The 14,910-nt window shown below is 43.9% G+C and overlaps 1 protein-coding gene across 1 annotated transcript in view; it reads right to left on the bottom strand.

Moving 5' to 3' along the window:
* The window catches only part of ripor1 (RHO family interacting cell polarization regulator 1), a 46,176-nt gene that overhangs the window by 21,439 nt on the left and 9,827 nt on the right, over window positions 1–14,910 (bottom strand). The window contains exons 2-4 of the mRNA XM_080027176.1: window positions 1,928–2,051; window positions 907–1,059; window positions 508–586 (exon numbers count right to left, since the gene is read on the bottom strand). Of these exons, the coding sequence (XP_079883302.1) occupies window positions 508–586; window positions 907–1,059; window positions 1,928–2,051 (356 nt within the window). The remainder of the gene's footprint in view (window positions 1–507; window positions 587–906; window positions 1,060–1,927; window positions 2,052–14,910) is intronic.

Genomic DNA, 14,910 nt, shown 5'->3' with positions numbered 1-14,910 from the left:
TAAGAACACCGAGATAACTCGTTCTTAGTCGGCTTTCTACCTACATGTATACAGGATGGCATATCGCATATCGGAGTTCTCGTTCTGCGCTTGCTCGAGAATCCCTGCGGAGGATTTCACAAGGAAGTGGAAGGAGACGACGTAATAAATAGTAGGGTTGTTGCCGGAAAGGAACCGGACGTGGCTCTATAACCACTTGTTGAATGGGCTACAGCGCCACCTAGCATAGAGTCAGCCATGCATCGGACATTTATCGAATCTTTGAAAGCCCATGTATACTCAGACTAGTGATGCGGTCCGTTCAAATGGCAAGTTCGGTATATGTCTTAATCCAATCCAGTTGTCCCATGGAAACACACTGAATGTGATACTCAAGAAAATCAAAAGGTGTAGAAATACAGGGGCGTGTGTACACATCAGACACAAGGAATGTTTAATTCTCTCATAGGGTTATAAGGGTGAAAGGAAGCATTGGTCTTTCTTATTGTAGTGCTGGGTGAGACATACCAGTCTAGAGTTCCTCTTTGATTCTTTCATCTGTTTGCTGAGGCCGTCTAACTCCATCTGATGAACCTGCAAGTAAGACCTGAGGGAGCACACAAGACACAGGCACATATTGAGCCAAAAGGGTGTGTGGTTAAATCAACTGCTTGTTAAACCACAATGACATTTTTGGAAATATAGGCAAGTACATTTATTGTCAGCCCATAATGTTAAAACTTCAGAATTGCAAAAAAAAACAATACTAGTCGGTGAGTAGGAGTGACTGGACTAGATGCAACATGAAAGACATCCTCTGTGTGTGTGTGTGTGTGTGTGTGTGTGTGTGTGTGTGTGTGTGTGTGTGTGTGTGTGTGTGTGTGTGTGTGTGTGTGTGTGTGTGTGTGTGTGTTGTAGTGGACTCACTGAAGGCCTCTCTTCAGGGCCTCGTAGACCTGCTCCAGTCGGTCTGGCTGGGGGACTTTGGGTGGAGGGTTGGACTTGGTGGACATGGTGAACATCCTGCTGGCTCTGCTGGGCTTCCTGCTGACGCCTGGAGTGCTGAACACCGAGAGGTTCCTGCAACATCATCATCATCTCAACATCGTTCTACAATCTCCTCATGCGACAATACAATAGCTAGTGTATGTTTGAGTGCGAGTGTGTGTATGTGTATGTGTGAGTGTGTGTATGAGTGTGTATGTCTCTGTGCATGTGTATGGGGGTGGGAGGGTTGGGTTCTTTTCACTTTCTTCTCTTGATTTTATTTGCTGTTTTCTATTTCTCTGTTGTTGTTTTTAATCTCTGGAAGGCACTTTGAGCTACTTTTTATATGAAAAGCAATATAAATAAAAATGTATTGTTTGATTGATTGATTGATTGATTGATTGAACAATGACACAAGGGTGTGTGTGGAAGGAGAAAAACACAAAATGTGCCATAGCTCTTAATGCAGATATAACTTTAGTCACGGTTTAGTAGAAAAAACACAAGTCAGTAATGCAGTCTCCAAACCCTCTATCAAAGTCACTTGAATGGGGTCAGCGTTTGAATACATGCCACACAGTGCATGATGGCATGGTGATTGTTTAATTGTATCGTGCAGTAAACCTGTGTCAAGTGTATGCATTCCTTTATGTTCCTCCACTTCATTTATTCAAGTGTTTTCCTTTAATTTGATACCTGTCTGCAGTGTTTCCCCTAGAAATGCTTTCAGGCCTTATATTCACAGTACACGCGAATACCAAAGCTTTGGTAGCACCTTTGGGATGAGCACCTTTGACAGCCTGCTGTGTGTGTGTGTGTGTGTGTGTGTGTGTGTGTGTGTGTGTGTATGTGTGTGTGTGTGTGTGTGTGTGTGTGTGTCTCTGTGTGTGTGTGTGTGTGTGTGTGTGTGTGTGTGTGTGTGTTCATATGTGTGTTTGTGTGTGTGTGTGTGTGTGTATACCTGTAGGGCTTGTCGTGGGTGTTGACTCCAGTAAAGCTCTGGCTCCTAGTGATGGCTCTTGAAGTGAGGCGTCTGACTGGGCGAACAGACAGCGACATGGTGGAGAGGGTTCGAGATGGACTCCCTGCACAGAGCACAAGAGACACAACACCATCAATACACAGCACACACCAACTCATCAGCCATGTTTCATTGGCTGCGTTCATATACCCATACTATCTACTATTCAGTATGGTAGAAAAAAGATTTAGGATGTCCTGATTCTTGTGGCCAGATTAAGGATGGTTAGAAATACCCGGATATCTACTACATCCGGCCGATATTTTTTCAGTGTTGAAAACAGCATATTATTTGATTCTGACCCACAATCCAGTGCGCATCGGAAGTGACGTCACATCAACGGAGCCTCCATATGAAAATGAACGGGGATGTGACCGATATAAAAGCAAAAGGCAGGATAAAGGCGCAATGTTATAATGAAATTAATAAGTAAAAGTATGTCCCAAGTGTAGGCATACTAACTAGATACTTTTTATGGTCAGATGTAGTATGTAGAATAGAAAAAAGAAAGAGTATGCGATTTGGAAGGCAGGGTATCTAATTCACATCTGATTAAACTGACACTTAGGTCCCACCTGGTCAAAAAAAATCAGCAAAAATATGTGTTCAACTCTGTTTCTGTATTGTAGCCATCGCAAGATTTACGGCTGACTTAAAAAGGTGGAGTAAGCGATTCTTCAGAATGCTTGTTTTGTCAAAATGAGTTAATATCTCCACATGATCGGCTACCTGTACGTACTGTGTGTTAATAGACAGCCCAGGCTCCGTAAATTGGTAAAGTTATTTTGCACTGACTCCACTTTAAAGTGTTCAAAAGAAACACTCCCCCCTATCTGTGTCACCTGGTGCAAACTACAACTGCTGCCTACAACACCACCACATTCTTCTAAAATTCCCCACAACAACTACTGTAATATGCCAAAGATCTTTCAGTGCTGCTGCAGCCAGTGAATGGAACAACTTACAAAAAACACTTAAACTTTACACTCTCATTCTTCAAAAAGGTGCACCGAGGAACTTTCAGCTTTTGTTAATTCTAGCGCCCCCCGTTGGACAAAAGCAGTAGTGTTTTTACTACGCAAGCTGTTGCTCCTGGGTGAGCGTATACCCATGACAAAGGCAACTTTACAGTGATGGTCTAGACTGTTTCAGAAATATAAAAAAGTTCCTCGTAAGCACCTTGCAGTCAACTTTCAAGGACTTCATTGATATTCTCACTGACACATGCCACTGTTTCTCAGTACACTAACTTGAAGTGTGATGTGTAATTGCCTTCCCTGTGACCAGTATGTTTGGATTATGTGTTGCTGTCCTGTTAACTCTTTTACTGCGGCTTTGACTGTTTGCAAGTAGATGGCTGTTGGTAATGGCATACACTGCTGTCTTTTAACTGTGCTGAAATCTCACAGCCTTAAAAGGTGTCATTTGTCTGCTTCACTAACCAAGGTGAATATTCACCCTGACAGCTCACAGAAAAGAGAGGAGCAAAGAGGAGCCACTGTCAAGAAAGAAAGAAAGAAAGAAAGAAAGAAAGAAAGAAAGAAAGGTTTGCCTAGCGAGAAAGACTGGAAGAAATAGATGCTGGTCTCTACATTATCACCTCTTGGTCATATAAGAAACAGCAGGTTGTGTGTGTGTGTGTGTGTGTGTGTGTGTGTGTGTGTGTGTGTGTGTGTGTGTGTGCGCTGCTGTTTGTCTCTTACTGTGTTCCCAGTGTGTCTGGACGAACTGGGTGTGTGTGCTGCTTGTCCTTTTAACATTTAACTTGACCTTTCTTTTCAGCCCCCCCCACCCCCCTCTCCTCAAAAGGCTTTTGTCTTCTGCCGTCTTTGTAAAAAAGAAGTTGTTCTTAAAGACCTGCCTTGTTAAATAAGAGTTGAACTACAGACCATTATCATCAGAGATTAGCTAGATTATCTAAACCATAACATTTGGAGGTAGGCTACTTAACTAAAAGTGACGTACAACTATGGCAATTGCATTCGATCAAAGTTAAACCAAAAAGTGGGTCCGTAAACTGCATAGAGGACCCTGCCAGTCAGCGTGGCAAGTTGGCAACCAATGTGTCTCGGTGCCCAACCACAGTACTTAAAAATAACACAAAGGGCGCATTCACACTAAGCCATCTGTACCGTGCCCAAGTACGTTTGCACACTGAGGGCGCACTCACACTAGGCAAGTTTGCCTGTTCCGTGCTGCAGGAAGATTCAGCACGATTCCCCCCCTCCCCACTCCCCTCCGCTGGCCCGTGGTCACACTGCTCGTGGCCTGGGCACGATTGCACCTTGCCGTGCGCGTTTAGGATTTGGAGCGTAGTCTACTTGTAGGCTATATGACTGTTTGTGAATATTTTCATCCAGCCAAATTTGCATCATATATTCCACTTCCACATTAGAGCAACGAGAATACTTAAGCTATTGTTTTTTTTAAATGTAGCCTTGACGTAATAGGTCGCGGTGGACAGTCTCATATTTGTGCAGCACGCTGTTTATTATTAATATAACGGCCCGTCATCAGACCATATGTACCGGATGGTTTTATACACATTGATCGCTCCATCAAGTAATCCAAGTCAGAACTTTTTGTGTCGGACAGAGATAATTTTTTTAAGTGTCTTTATAAAGTTTCTTGTAGGTTACTGTTTCCTTATCACCGGGCCGCGGTGTGTTGTTTTGGGTGCGTCTCCACCGCCATGCGTAAAGGCAGTAGGCTATTATGACAGCTGATGGGAGGAAAAAGAAAAAAATCATCTGACGAACGTGAGTAAACACGAAAACCATTTTGCTTTGCTTTCTGCGCTCACCTATTTAGCTCTCCCTCTTTTATTAGCCCACACCTAGGCCTACACACACGTTAATTCTCACACATTTTATGTAGCTACAAGTCCAAGTGGTGGGCAATTCTGGTGCCAACTAGTAAGGCAGCGGACATTAGCGGACTATGCATCCTTAATAAATTCACGTCAGGAACGCCGCCTGTGCGCTTGCTTGTGCGCGTGTCATCTCATTAGCATCTGTACTTTGGCCACGGCACACCTCTAACAAGTGTGCCGTGGCCAAGGGGCTGTTCCGTGCTGGAATACGGATGGCGTGGTCACACTAGCCAAACATTCTAGACTTTAGTATTCAAATGAGCTCGGACACGCGCACAAGCACGCGCATAGACGGCAATCCTGACGTCAATTTATCAAGGGGATACACATTACAAGTTTGGCAAACGTTTTCATCTGCTGCCTTAGTAGTCGGTACCAGAAATATAGTCGGTTAGAAGCAGAAGACATGCTGCTAGTGACTGGAGCGCTGCTGGGCTGTGAAGGGGCTGTGTCAGCGGCTACCTTCCTGTCACTTAAGTAAAAGTCAACTCACATTTGTCCAGTGAAATGCTCATGTGAAGCCAGTGAAATGCATTTAATGTGAAGCCGTAGCCTCAATGCTCTGTTGGTTTTAATAGTAACTTAACTGCTGATCTATAGATAAGTGTTTTTAATGTAGAAATCCATGTCCCTGGCATTACCGGTGGTGACACAAGTTTATTGGTCAATAGAAAAGCCGGCAGCCCTGAACAAGACTCTCCGCTGATCACAGTGATGGTGCAGTGGAGTAAAATGTTGAATGTAAAAATACTAGAGGTGGGCATAGATTAATTTTTTTAATCTAGATTAATCTAGATTAATTTTGGAATTAATCTAGATTAATCTAGATTAAAATGGCTCATTTGAATTCATTCATAATATGTGTGTGCTCCTAAATAATGACTCAAAGTAAGTCTCTGAGAACGTGTTTCTCAAGCCAGGTGGCGCATCAGACCAGGGGCTCATCTCCTGTTTCCAACATGCATCACAAACTGCTTGAGGAAGCTGTTCTACTATGATAATTGGTGATGAAAATAAATAATGTTCAACAAGATGTTACTTAGTAACGCGTTACCGGCATCGGACCTCTTTTTTCAGTAACAAGTAATCTAACGCGTTACTATCTCCAAACCAGTAATCAGATTAAAGTTACTCATCAAAGTCACTGTGCGTTACTTTTTCTGTAATTTTCCTTAGTGAAACATTTTACATAACTGCACAAATGACTGCGATTGCGATTTTATGTAAATAAATGTGCACGCATGTGTCTCTAATGCCTCGTTTCCACCGAGTAGAGCGGGTCGGATCGGAGCGGCTCAGAGCGGGACAGCTCACTTTTAAGAATCTCGGTGTTGTTTCCACCGCCGACCCTACCCTTACTGGTAGGGCGGGGTTTAGGCTGGACTGCGATAGCCGCCGCCAGAAAGTGGGTCAAACTATCGGGCTGTGGAACTGTGGTCAAGCCAGCGGTCTCTCGTTTTTGCTTGGTCAAACCAGCCGCTTCTTTATTTATTCCCCCCGTGTTGTGAGCACAGAGACGGCTCGGGGCAACTGATAGAGACAGTGAGCGAGCAGCGCTGGCTGCAGCAGCTACGTGACATCGTAGCAGTGGGACACAGTGTAGCCAACTGATTCATTTAATGACGAGGAAAAACACCACACAATAAACAGTGCCGCGCTCACATTTTCGCCAAAACTCTCTTCACTCTAGCCGAGGTGACTACAAACGGCGGAAATGATTCAAACCAGCCGCTTCTTTATTTATTCCCCCCGTGTTGTTGTGAGCGTGTATTTTACTACTATCTATGGCGTAAACACACAGAGACCGCTCGGCGCAACTCATAGAGACAGTGAGCGAACAAACAGTGCTGGCTGCGGCAGCTACGTGACTATGGGACACAGTGTAACCAACTGATTAATTTATTGACGAGGAAAAACACCACACAATAAACAGAGCTGTGCTCACATTTTCGCCAAAACACAAGACTCTCTTCACTCTTGCCGAGATCTACACATGGCGGAAATGATTCTTTCGACCAATCAAATGACGGCAGTGTGTAGCTCCGCCTTCTCATGCATTTTCGGCCCGCTTTCAGGCGGCTAGTACCCCTACGGAGGAGTACTGAGATCGGGAGCGGCTCAGAGCGGTTAGGTGCGCTTAAACCGTACCCTACCCAACTTTTGGCAAATGAAAAGCCAAACTACCCGGACCGAACCGCTCCGATCCGACCCGCTCTACTCGGTGGAAACGAGGCATAAACGCTCCAACTGCTCCAACCGCTCCTCTCGTCTTTTTGGTAGCGCCCCTCGTCTCTGTCATGCAGCGTGTGTGTGTGCGCCTGTGTCTGTGTGTGTGTGTGTGTGCAGCAGCATTACGGCCGAACTGTGGCGCAAAACAAAGTTTCCCCCCCGATGAAATATAGCGTCTGCTATGGGGATATTTAGGATTCGGGTACGGTGACATTGACGTTGAAGAGATAGAAGTGTTTAAAACTTGGAAACTTATAGTCACGTGGCGACCGGTGTCCACACACACCCACCCTGCGTTCCAATACCCGATTGTGTCGTGGGCAAGTGATGGAGAGAGAGAGCGGCGGGTGTGTGAGAGAATAAAGGCTCCTCAAGTGTCAACAACGGCCCCCGGCTATTATTATCTCCCCTGAGCCGAACAGGAGGTGGAATAAGAGATTAACGGCAATATTTTTTTTATCGCCGATAAGAGTCTGGCGTTAACGCAGCACGTTAACGCCGATAACGGCCCACCACTAAAAAATACCTTTGCGTTTATGCCATTATCGTTTCCATGTAAAGCCCCTCTGAGTACGGATGGTGCACTCACACTGGTCAAACGGTCTAGACTTTAGGGTACGGTACAGATGGCCTAGTGTGAGTGTCCCCTAGGAGCAGTGTGAGTACAGGCCAGTGGGGGAGTGGGGACGGGGGTCAATCTTGCTTGGGCACGGTACATGGCAACTTTGCCTTAGTGTGAATGCACCCTTAGAAATCCCCTGTGGCCCATGGAGCATTTTCCCCTCCAAAGACCATTATAAGAGAAGTCTATTAAACTGTTGACAGGACCCCTCCAACTGGAAACAATGTAGATCATGATTCTCTGTATTATCAATCATTGAACCACGGACATTTTGTATTTAAAAAAACCCTTTCCAGAGCCTAGGATAGGGAGCAGGGACAGAGCAAACCAGGAAGAGAGAAAACTTTCTCGCCTGTGCAAGCTATTTTTTCTGACAACTGAATCACGTATCCTGTTCAAATCTAACTCAGCAGACAGTTTGGGTCATGGATGTCCTATCCTTTGTTTTCCAGATAAGTTTGACTGACCTGGTATGTCAGACTGGCAGACTCCTCATGTTACTATGGTGAATATAATCTTATAAGTGATAAGTCCTACAGCAAAGGCTTAAGGAAATAGAAAACCTTAGCTTAGCTATGAACCATTGAAGTCAGAGGCCAACACATTATGAAATGTTTGATCTCTCCTGCTCTTGTTTTCCCCTAATAGGTAATGTATAAAACCATGAGAAATCAGGCTTTATTATCAGCTTCCAATCATTGAACCGTTTAAGTTTCTAGAGCAGTGTTTTGTTGTGGTGGTTTTACGTCTACAGTTTTGTTAAAGTCGACTGAAGCTGTGTGTTCCTACTCTGTGACCTATGCAGTGTCCTGTATCCTGTGCCTCTCGAAACTTGCTCAACAGCCTTCACTAGACTACTGCCAAACACAGCACAGGAAATGTCACAATCCAAGAGGAAGTCAGAAGCAAAATGCCTCTCCTGCAGGAAATTGGACAAAGGGAGATAGCTTGGCCTGGGGGTGGGGGAAGGGGGGTTTTGCACTCATCTGGCTCAAAATGTAATTTCTGTTCCACTTCCAGTAAATCACAAGCGATGGAAAGAGAAGAGGATTCTGCTTGACGTTCCTAGTTCCTTTCGTCCTTCTTCAAACAAAAGTTTAACATGAACTCAAAGTTCAAAAGGAAATATTTGTTTGACTTGAAAGTGTGTGCTGTGGTGGGAGCCTGTGGTCAAACTTAAAAAGGTGCTCCGAGGAGGAACTTTTAGCTTTTGTCAATTCTTGCAGCCTCTTTGGACAAAAGCGGTGGTGTTGTCCACTATGGCAGCTGTAGTTCCAGCGTGAGGGTCCCACGACAAAGGCATTAAGAAAAACTATATACAAAATATCATTCTTTGCACTGATGGTCTCGTTTGCTGCTACATGTCATTTATGATCACCAGAGTAAAGATGAGACAATTTTGAGCAACATTTAAAAGTTCCTTGTATAGCACCTTTAACTTAGTTTACATATTCCCAGTGTGAAGAGTGAGAGATAAAGGAAATCAAGACATGTCAGAGGCTGACACAGAGCCTGCCTGACACAGTGGACTAAACAGAGCAAGTGGAAAAGTCTGCTCATATCTGCCCCATCACACCCAGGCCCTTCCCTCTTCAAGTTCCTGATAAATCATCATGGAATAACATCACAGCAGTTCACCGTCTCTCTACCAACTAACAAGTCTGGTTGCAGTAAACACTTTCTGTTCAGTAAGAAGTATTTTATTTTTTGTAATTCACATATTTATTGCGTTTTCACGGGTGGTATTCGGTCACAGGATACAGGGACACATACAAATTCATAACACCAAGTCATACATTTCATGGCTTCAACATCATTGGTTTCATGGCGACATATATAAAAAATAAGAAAATAAATAAATAAGAAAACTAAAAAAACTAAAAATGCAAGGAATAAAATAATGTATTCCTTACATTTTTAGTAAGAAGTATTTATGAAACAGTTTGATCTGAGTCCATTTCATTTATTATATGATAATAATATGATGGCATTTTATTAATGCCATCATATTGTGGCCACTGCCAGCAAACAAACATCTTCTAAAGATACTTTTATAATGATGGTGCTGGCACTTAAAACAAAGACAGTAACAATTATGGTTGGGCGGCATCCAATTGTTGATACTATTAAACCTTCACCAAATTTCCCACCCCGGTACACAGGTATCACTGTCAGATAACACCCATTTCTCCTGGAACTGTAACACGTGTATTAGTTTCTGGCCTAAATGGTAAATGGACTTGACTTATATAGCGCTTTATAGTCGATTTTCTCAGCCCCAAAGCGCTTTACATTTTTTTTTTTTTTTTTTTTTAAGATTTTTTTTGGCATTTTTATGCTTTATTGATAGTGTAGAGACACAGTTGAAATGGGGAAGAGAGGGGAGTGACATGCACAGAACGACCGCGGGCTGGAATCGAACCTGGGTCTGCTGCTGGCCGAGGCCCATGGGGGGGACGCCCTACCAACTGAGCTAAGGGCGCCCCTCGCTTTACATTTCTTACCACATTCACCCATTCATACACTCACTCATACACCGATGGCAGTAGCTGCCATGAACCTCCGGGAGCAATGTGGGGTTCAGTGTCTTGCCCAGGGACACTTCGACATGTGGCGGGTAGGCGGGGGACCGAACCTCCGACCCTGCACTCCAGAGGACGACCTCCCTACCCACTACGCCATGGCCTAACACTTTAATTTATAAGATCACATTGAACTAATGAGGAAAACGTTACCTCAACACAGACAGTGGCCCATGGAATACTTATTTTAGCAGACTGAACCCCTTAACCAAAAGCAGGGAACAAACGCCAAGAGTTCTGATCAACTATCATCTATTGTCTGTGGTTCAGTCAAAAAAGCTATTTAGGGACACATACATGGATGAACAGATAGATGAGCAGAAGAGGAGGGAGAAAAATACACACCATGACAAGGTGAGGAAGAACTGTGTGGTGTTTTTGGGACAGTGGGAAAATCTGTGAACTTAACATAACTTTGAGCTAGACACTTTCTTTGTTGTCAATTTATGCTGACCTGAATTATCACTAGGCTATAGCTACTGTTATTACAGGCACATTTTAAAATTCAGAACACACACAATCAAATATCACATAAACAAGCTGCCAAGTATGTGGAAATCAACGGGAGGCCCAAAGGTCTTAACACAGCATACTGAGAACTGAACAGATATACAGCAGCTACATCTGTCCCAAACTGTTCAGGAGGTTCCATTCAGTATGTTAAATAGGCGCTGTGAACTTGGGGCTCACTCACACTAGGCAAGTTTGCCTGTTCCGTGCTCCAGTACGATTGCCCCCCCTCCCCACTCCCCCGCTGGCCCGTGGTCACACTGCTCCCAAAGGCCGTGGCCTGGGCACGATTTCTCCGGCATACGTCATCACGTCGTAATACGATACATACGTCATGACCAAGCGTCCTCGCTGCCAGAGTTTGTAGAACAACAATGGAGAACAACAACACAGAGAACAATACTGCTGCCTCTCTTGCGCTTTTTTTTTGTGCCACACATGGAACGCCTTAACTGCTGCTGCTGCTGCAGCGCTGCTTCTAAGGACGTCATCCAGCTCACGTTGCATATCTGTGCGTGTGCGCATTTCTTCTCATTAACATCTGTGCATCTGAGCTCCGGCACGGAACAGAGGCCCAAGTGTGAGAGCGCCCTTAGTCCTTTCTGCCTTAACTGATACTTTAATTACTCCACTTTAATTACTCCACTTTGATCAAAAAAGTTCATCCATCTATAAAGCAAGAAACGTCTGTATGTCTGTCTGTGGCTCGCATATCTCTCTGACTTTTGGTCAGACCAGCCTGAGCTTCTGGATATGGCTTGCGCACGGCACAAAAGGTGTGCATCCTTTATTTTGGAGTTTTTTTTTTAAGTGGACCAAATATGTAGAAGTTATCATATTTATATCATGCTGGCGGCAAATACATGCACACACTGAAGGCCACAGTGAGCACGGAGCATGAAGTAATCTCCGACTAAACCCCGCCACCCTCTGATTTTATTGGCTGCTGTAACCAAAACCTAGCATTTAACCTTTCATTTGTACAGAAGGTCTGGAACTGCTCAATTGACAAACGTTCACTCACTTGGAGTGAACGTTTGTCTGTTGGACAAATTGGTGTCTGTTGAGGTTTAAAATTATTGGATTTGCCCAATGCCACTCCGGATCTGCCATAACCAGTTGCATAGGGTTTGGTTGCAACGTATGTCTTGCGCCGGGACCAGCCGGAAACCAACAAAACTCCTTTAGAAACTAACACCTAAACGAGCTACAGACTATGTAAAATGCAAAAATACCATTCATTTTGGTTACAAAAATAAATGCTGCTGCCTTCAAGCTGCAATTACCAATAAAATAAATTCACCTGCTTTGCCTATAAAGAATAGAGGATTATATGGCGCAAAAAATATTAAAGAAAGACCAAGGAGGGGCAGTCTGTTGGTTGCTACAGACTGGATGTGTATGGTATGTTGTATGATGATTGTCTTTACTAAAAAAATTAAAGTTGCATGTCATAAAAAAAAGAACTGTTCCACCTCCAAACCCTTATGGAATCACCCACCTTGAAGTGGCTCCGTGTCTCTGTCAGAGTCCCAGTTCAGACAGAGCAGTGGTAGACGGCACATTTCTCCCTCTGTCACACCCCACTGTGCACTCTCCTATGCAGCCACCGTCCTTATTACTAGCCTCCAGCATACCCTTTCATTGTATTATCCATCAGCCGGTCAAACTTCAGCTAGCTCATCCAGAAGGCCAGTCAGTTTAACCCATTAAACAACCTGCGTTGTGTTGAGTGTTCCCTACCTGATCCAAACCCTGCTCCAGTCCTGTCCAATGACAACATCAGATTCCAGTCACACCATCAGCTCTGATGTTCTCATACACACACACACTGGGCCTTTCAAAATGTGCCACACACACTGGCCTTCCATTCGTCAGTGTGTGACTCCATCACACCTATTGTTTGATGCTCTCTCTGGCCTCTCTCTCCCAGACCATTCTGGAAAGACATGATCACACTCTCACAAACACACACACGCACACACACACACACACACACACACACACACACACACACACACACACACACACACACACACACACACACACACACACACACACACACACACACACACACACACACACACACACACACACACACACACACACACACACACACACACACACACACACACACACACACACACACACACAAACAAACACACACAAAGCTGCCGACGGGCGTTTGTTAGAGCAAATAACACTAAAATTGTTGTGGAAAGTGCTGTGCATGGTCCTAGGGCTGCCCCCTTATAGTCGACCGAATGTTAGTCGACCAAAAAGGTCATATGTTGGACCAGATTTCATTTGTCGTTTAGTCGCAGAAAAAAAAGGAACTCAAGGAAAAAAGAAAAGGGGTTTATAAAATCAACGCTAGTTAAAATAAATGACAACCATGGCTTGACCATGTGGGAGTTTATTTTGAAAGGACAGACACATGAAGTCAACAGCAGTCCACGTTAGCTTGACGTTGCTGCCAGCACTCGCTAGGTTCTGTCTGAAAAGCCACCCGCAGATGATGATGTACGGCTACTGTACTGACACAAGTCACGCAACGCGTTAATTGTCTCCAGTAACAATATTTATTAAGCTTAATTAATGAATAGCTGCTGCTCCTTAAAAATGTGTGGTACGCCATTCTGGAGAATGTTGTCAAAATCACTTTATGTCAAATCAGTGAATATCTCCCCAAATACTGCTCCCTGTCTGTACTGTGTGTGCACTGAAAAATAAATCTGTTGTTAAAACACAGCCTAGGTAAGGCTGCCTTAAGCTAACCTGGGCTGAAGCCCCAGGGTCTACAAAGATTGGGGGCCTATCATGAGCCAGTAACAATAAATACATATTTATATTTTGGTTTCTTTTGTTTTACTGGCTCAATACAGGCCCCTGATCTTCGTAGGTCCAGAACAATGTGATATTCTGGGCCTACCAAGATCAGGGGCCTATCATGATCACATCGGTTTGTAATATGTCAAATTTTCTGTCCATCAATTGATAAGAATGTTTGTGGTTTCTGACCAGAGAGAAGTGCTACACAACAGAAAGCTTCTCATACCCATACCTTCAATGTGTGTGTGTGTGTGTGTGTGTGTGTGTGTGTGTATTTGTGTGTGTAACAAGTAACCTTTAAATGATTTTTGTCATTTATAAATATAAATATTGTGGTGGTATTTGCCTCAGAGACGGACCAGTCACTAATACGTCTTGCGCTCTAGACAAACATAGAGTTTTTACACATTTTCATTGTAAGACCCCGTCTCAGGGGACCTATGAAACTCTCAGCCCAGGACCTAATGGCAGGTTAAGACGAGCCTGCGGCCTACGCTCTGTAAACTGGTGTGTCAACAAGGGAATGTAAACTAACATAACATAGCAAATGAGAACAACCTCTTTACAATACACACTACAAATGAGGCATTTGACTGTAAAAAATTAAATAATGCCAAAAGTGAGAATGATAAAAGAAGTAAGTATTGATGATGTGAGACCTGGGGCCTCATTTATAAAGGTGTGCGTAGAATCCTTCCCAAAACACTACGTTCCCACAAAACCATGAATGTGCTACGCAAAAAAAAAAAAAAAAATGCACGCAATCTTCCCTTTATAAATACCCACCTGCGGTGAATTGTGTCCTCCCACTTAACCTCCCAAGTTTCATCCCACAATCTACCATACTTGATAAGTAATTCAACCTACATCATAACTGCATGCCATAGACTAGCCTAGATTCGCAACTATAGGTATAGGCTTATACATATAATTGATATTGGGTGCCAAGCATTTCACTGTAATATGTGTGTGTTTTTCTGATGACTGAGCTTCATTTCGTGGTGTTGCCAATGCCATTGAGTGTTGCTGATTCCCCTAGTCGGGAAAACCTTGCGGGAGCTCTACGCATGGTTGAAAAGTTGGCGTGGGAATATGCACACTTTCCCCGCAAATCATTTTTCTATAAATACCAACGTGTGCCACCCCACATTTCTGCCTGTGCAAGGTTTTTGTGCGCAGCAAGCTTTTTAAATGAGGCCCCTGGTGTGGATTGCTCTCTGAGCTTGTGACAGGTAAAGAGACATCCTTTGCTGACAGGGCGCCACTCTCTCTCTCT

This window comes from Ammodytes marinus (assembly GCF_949987685.1).
Source record: "Ammodytes marinus genome assembly, chromosome: 5".
Taxonomy (NCBI): domain Eukaryota; kingdom Metazoa; phylum Chordata; class Actinopteri; order Uranoscopiformes; family Ammodytidae; genus Ammodytes; species Ammodytes marinus.
Note: the sequence above shows the minus strand (reverse complement) of the source record. Positions and strands in the feature narration are given on the sequence as shown.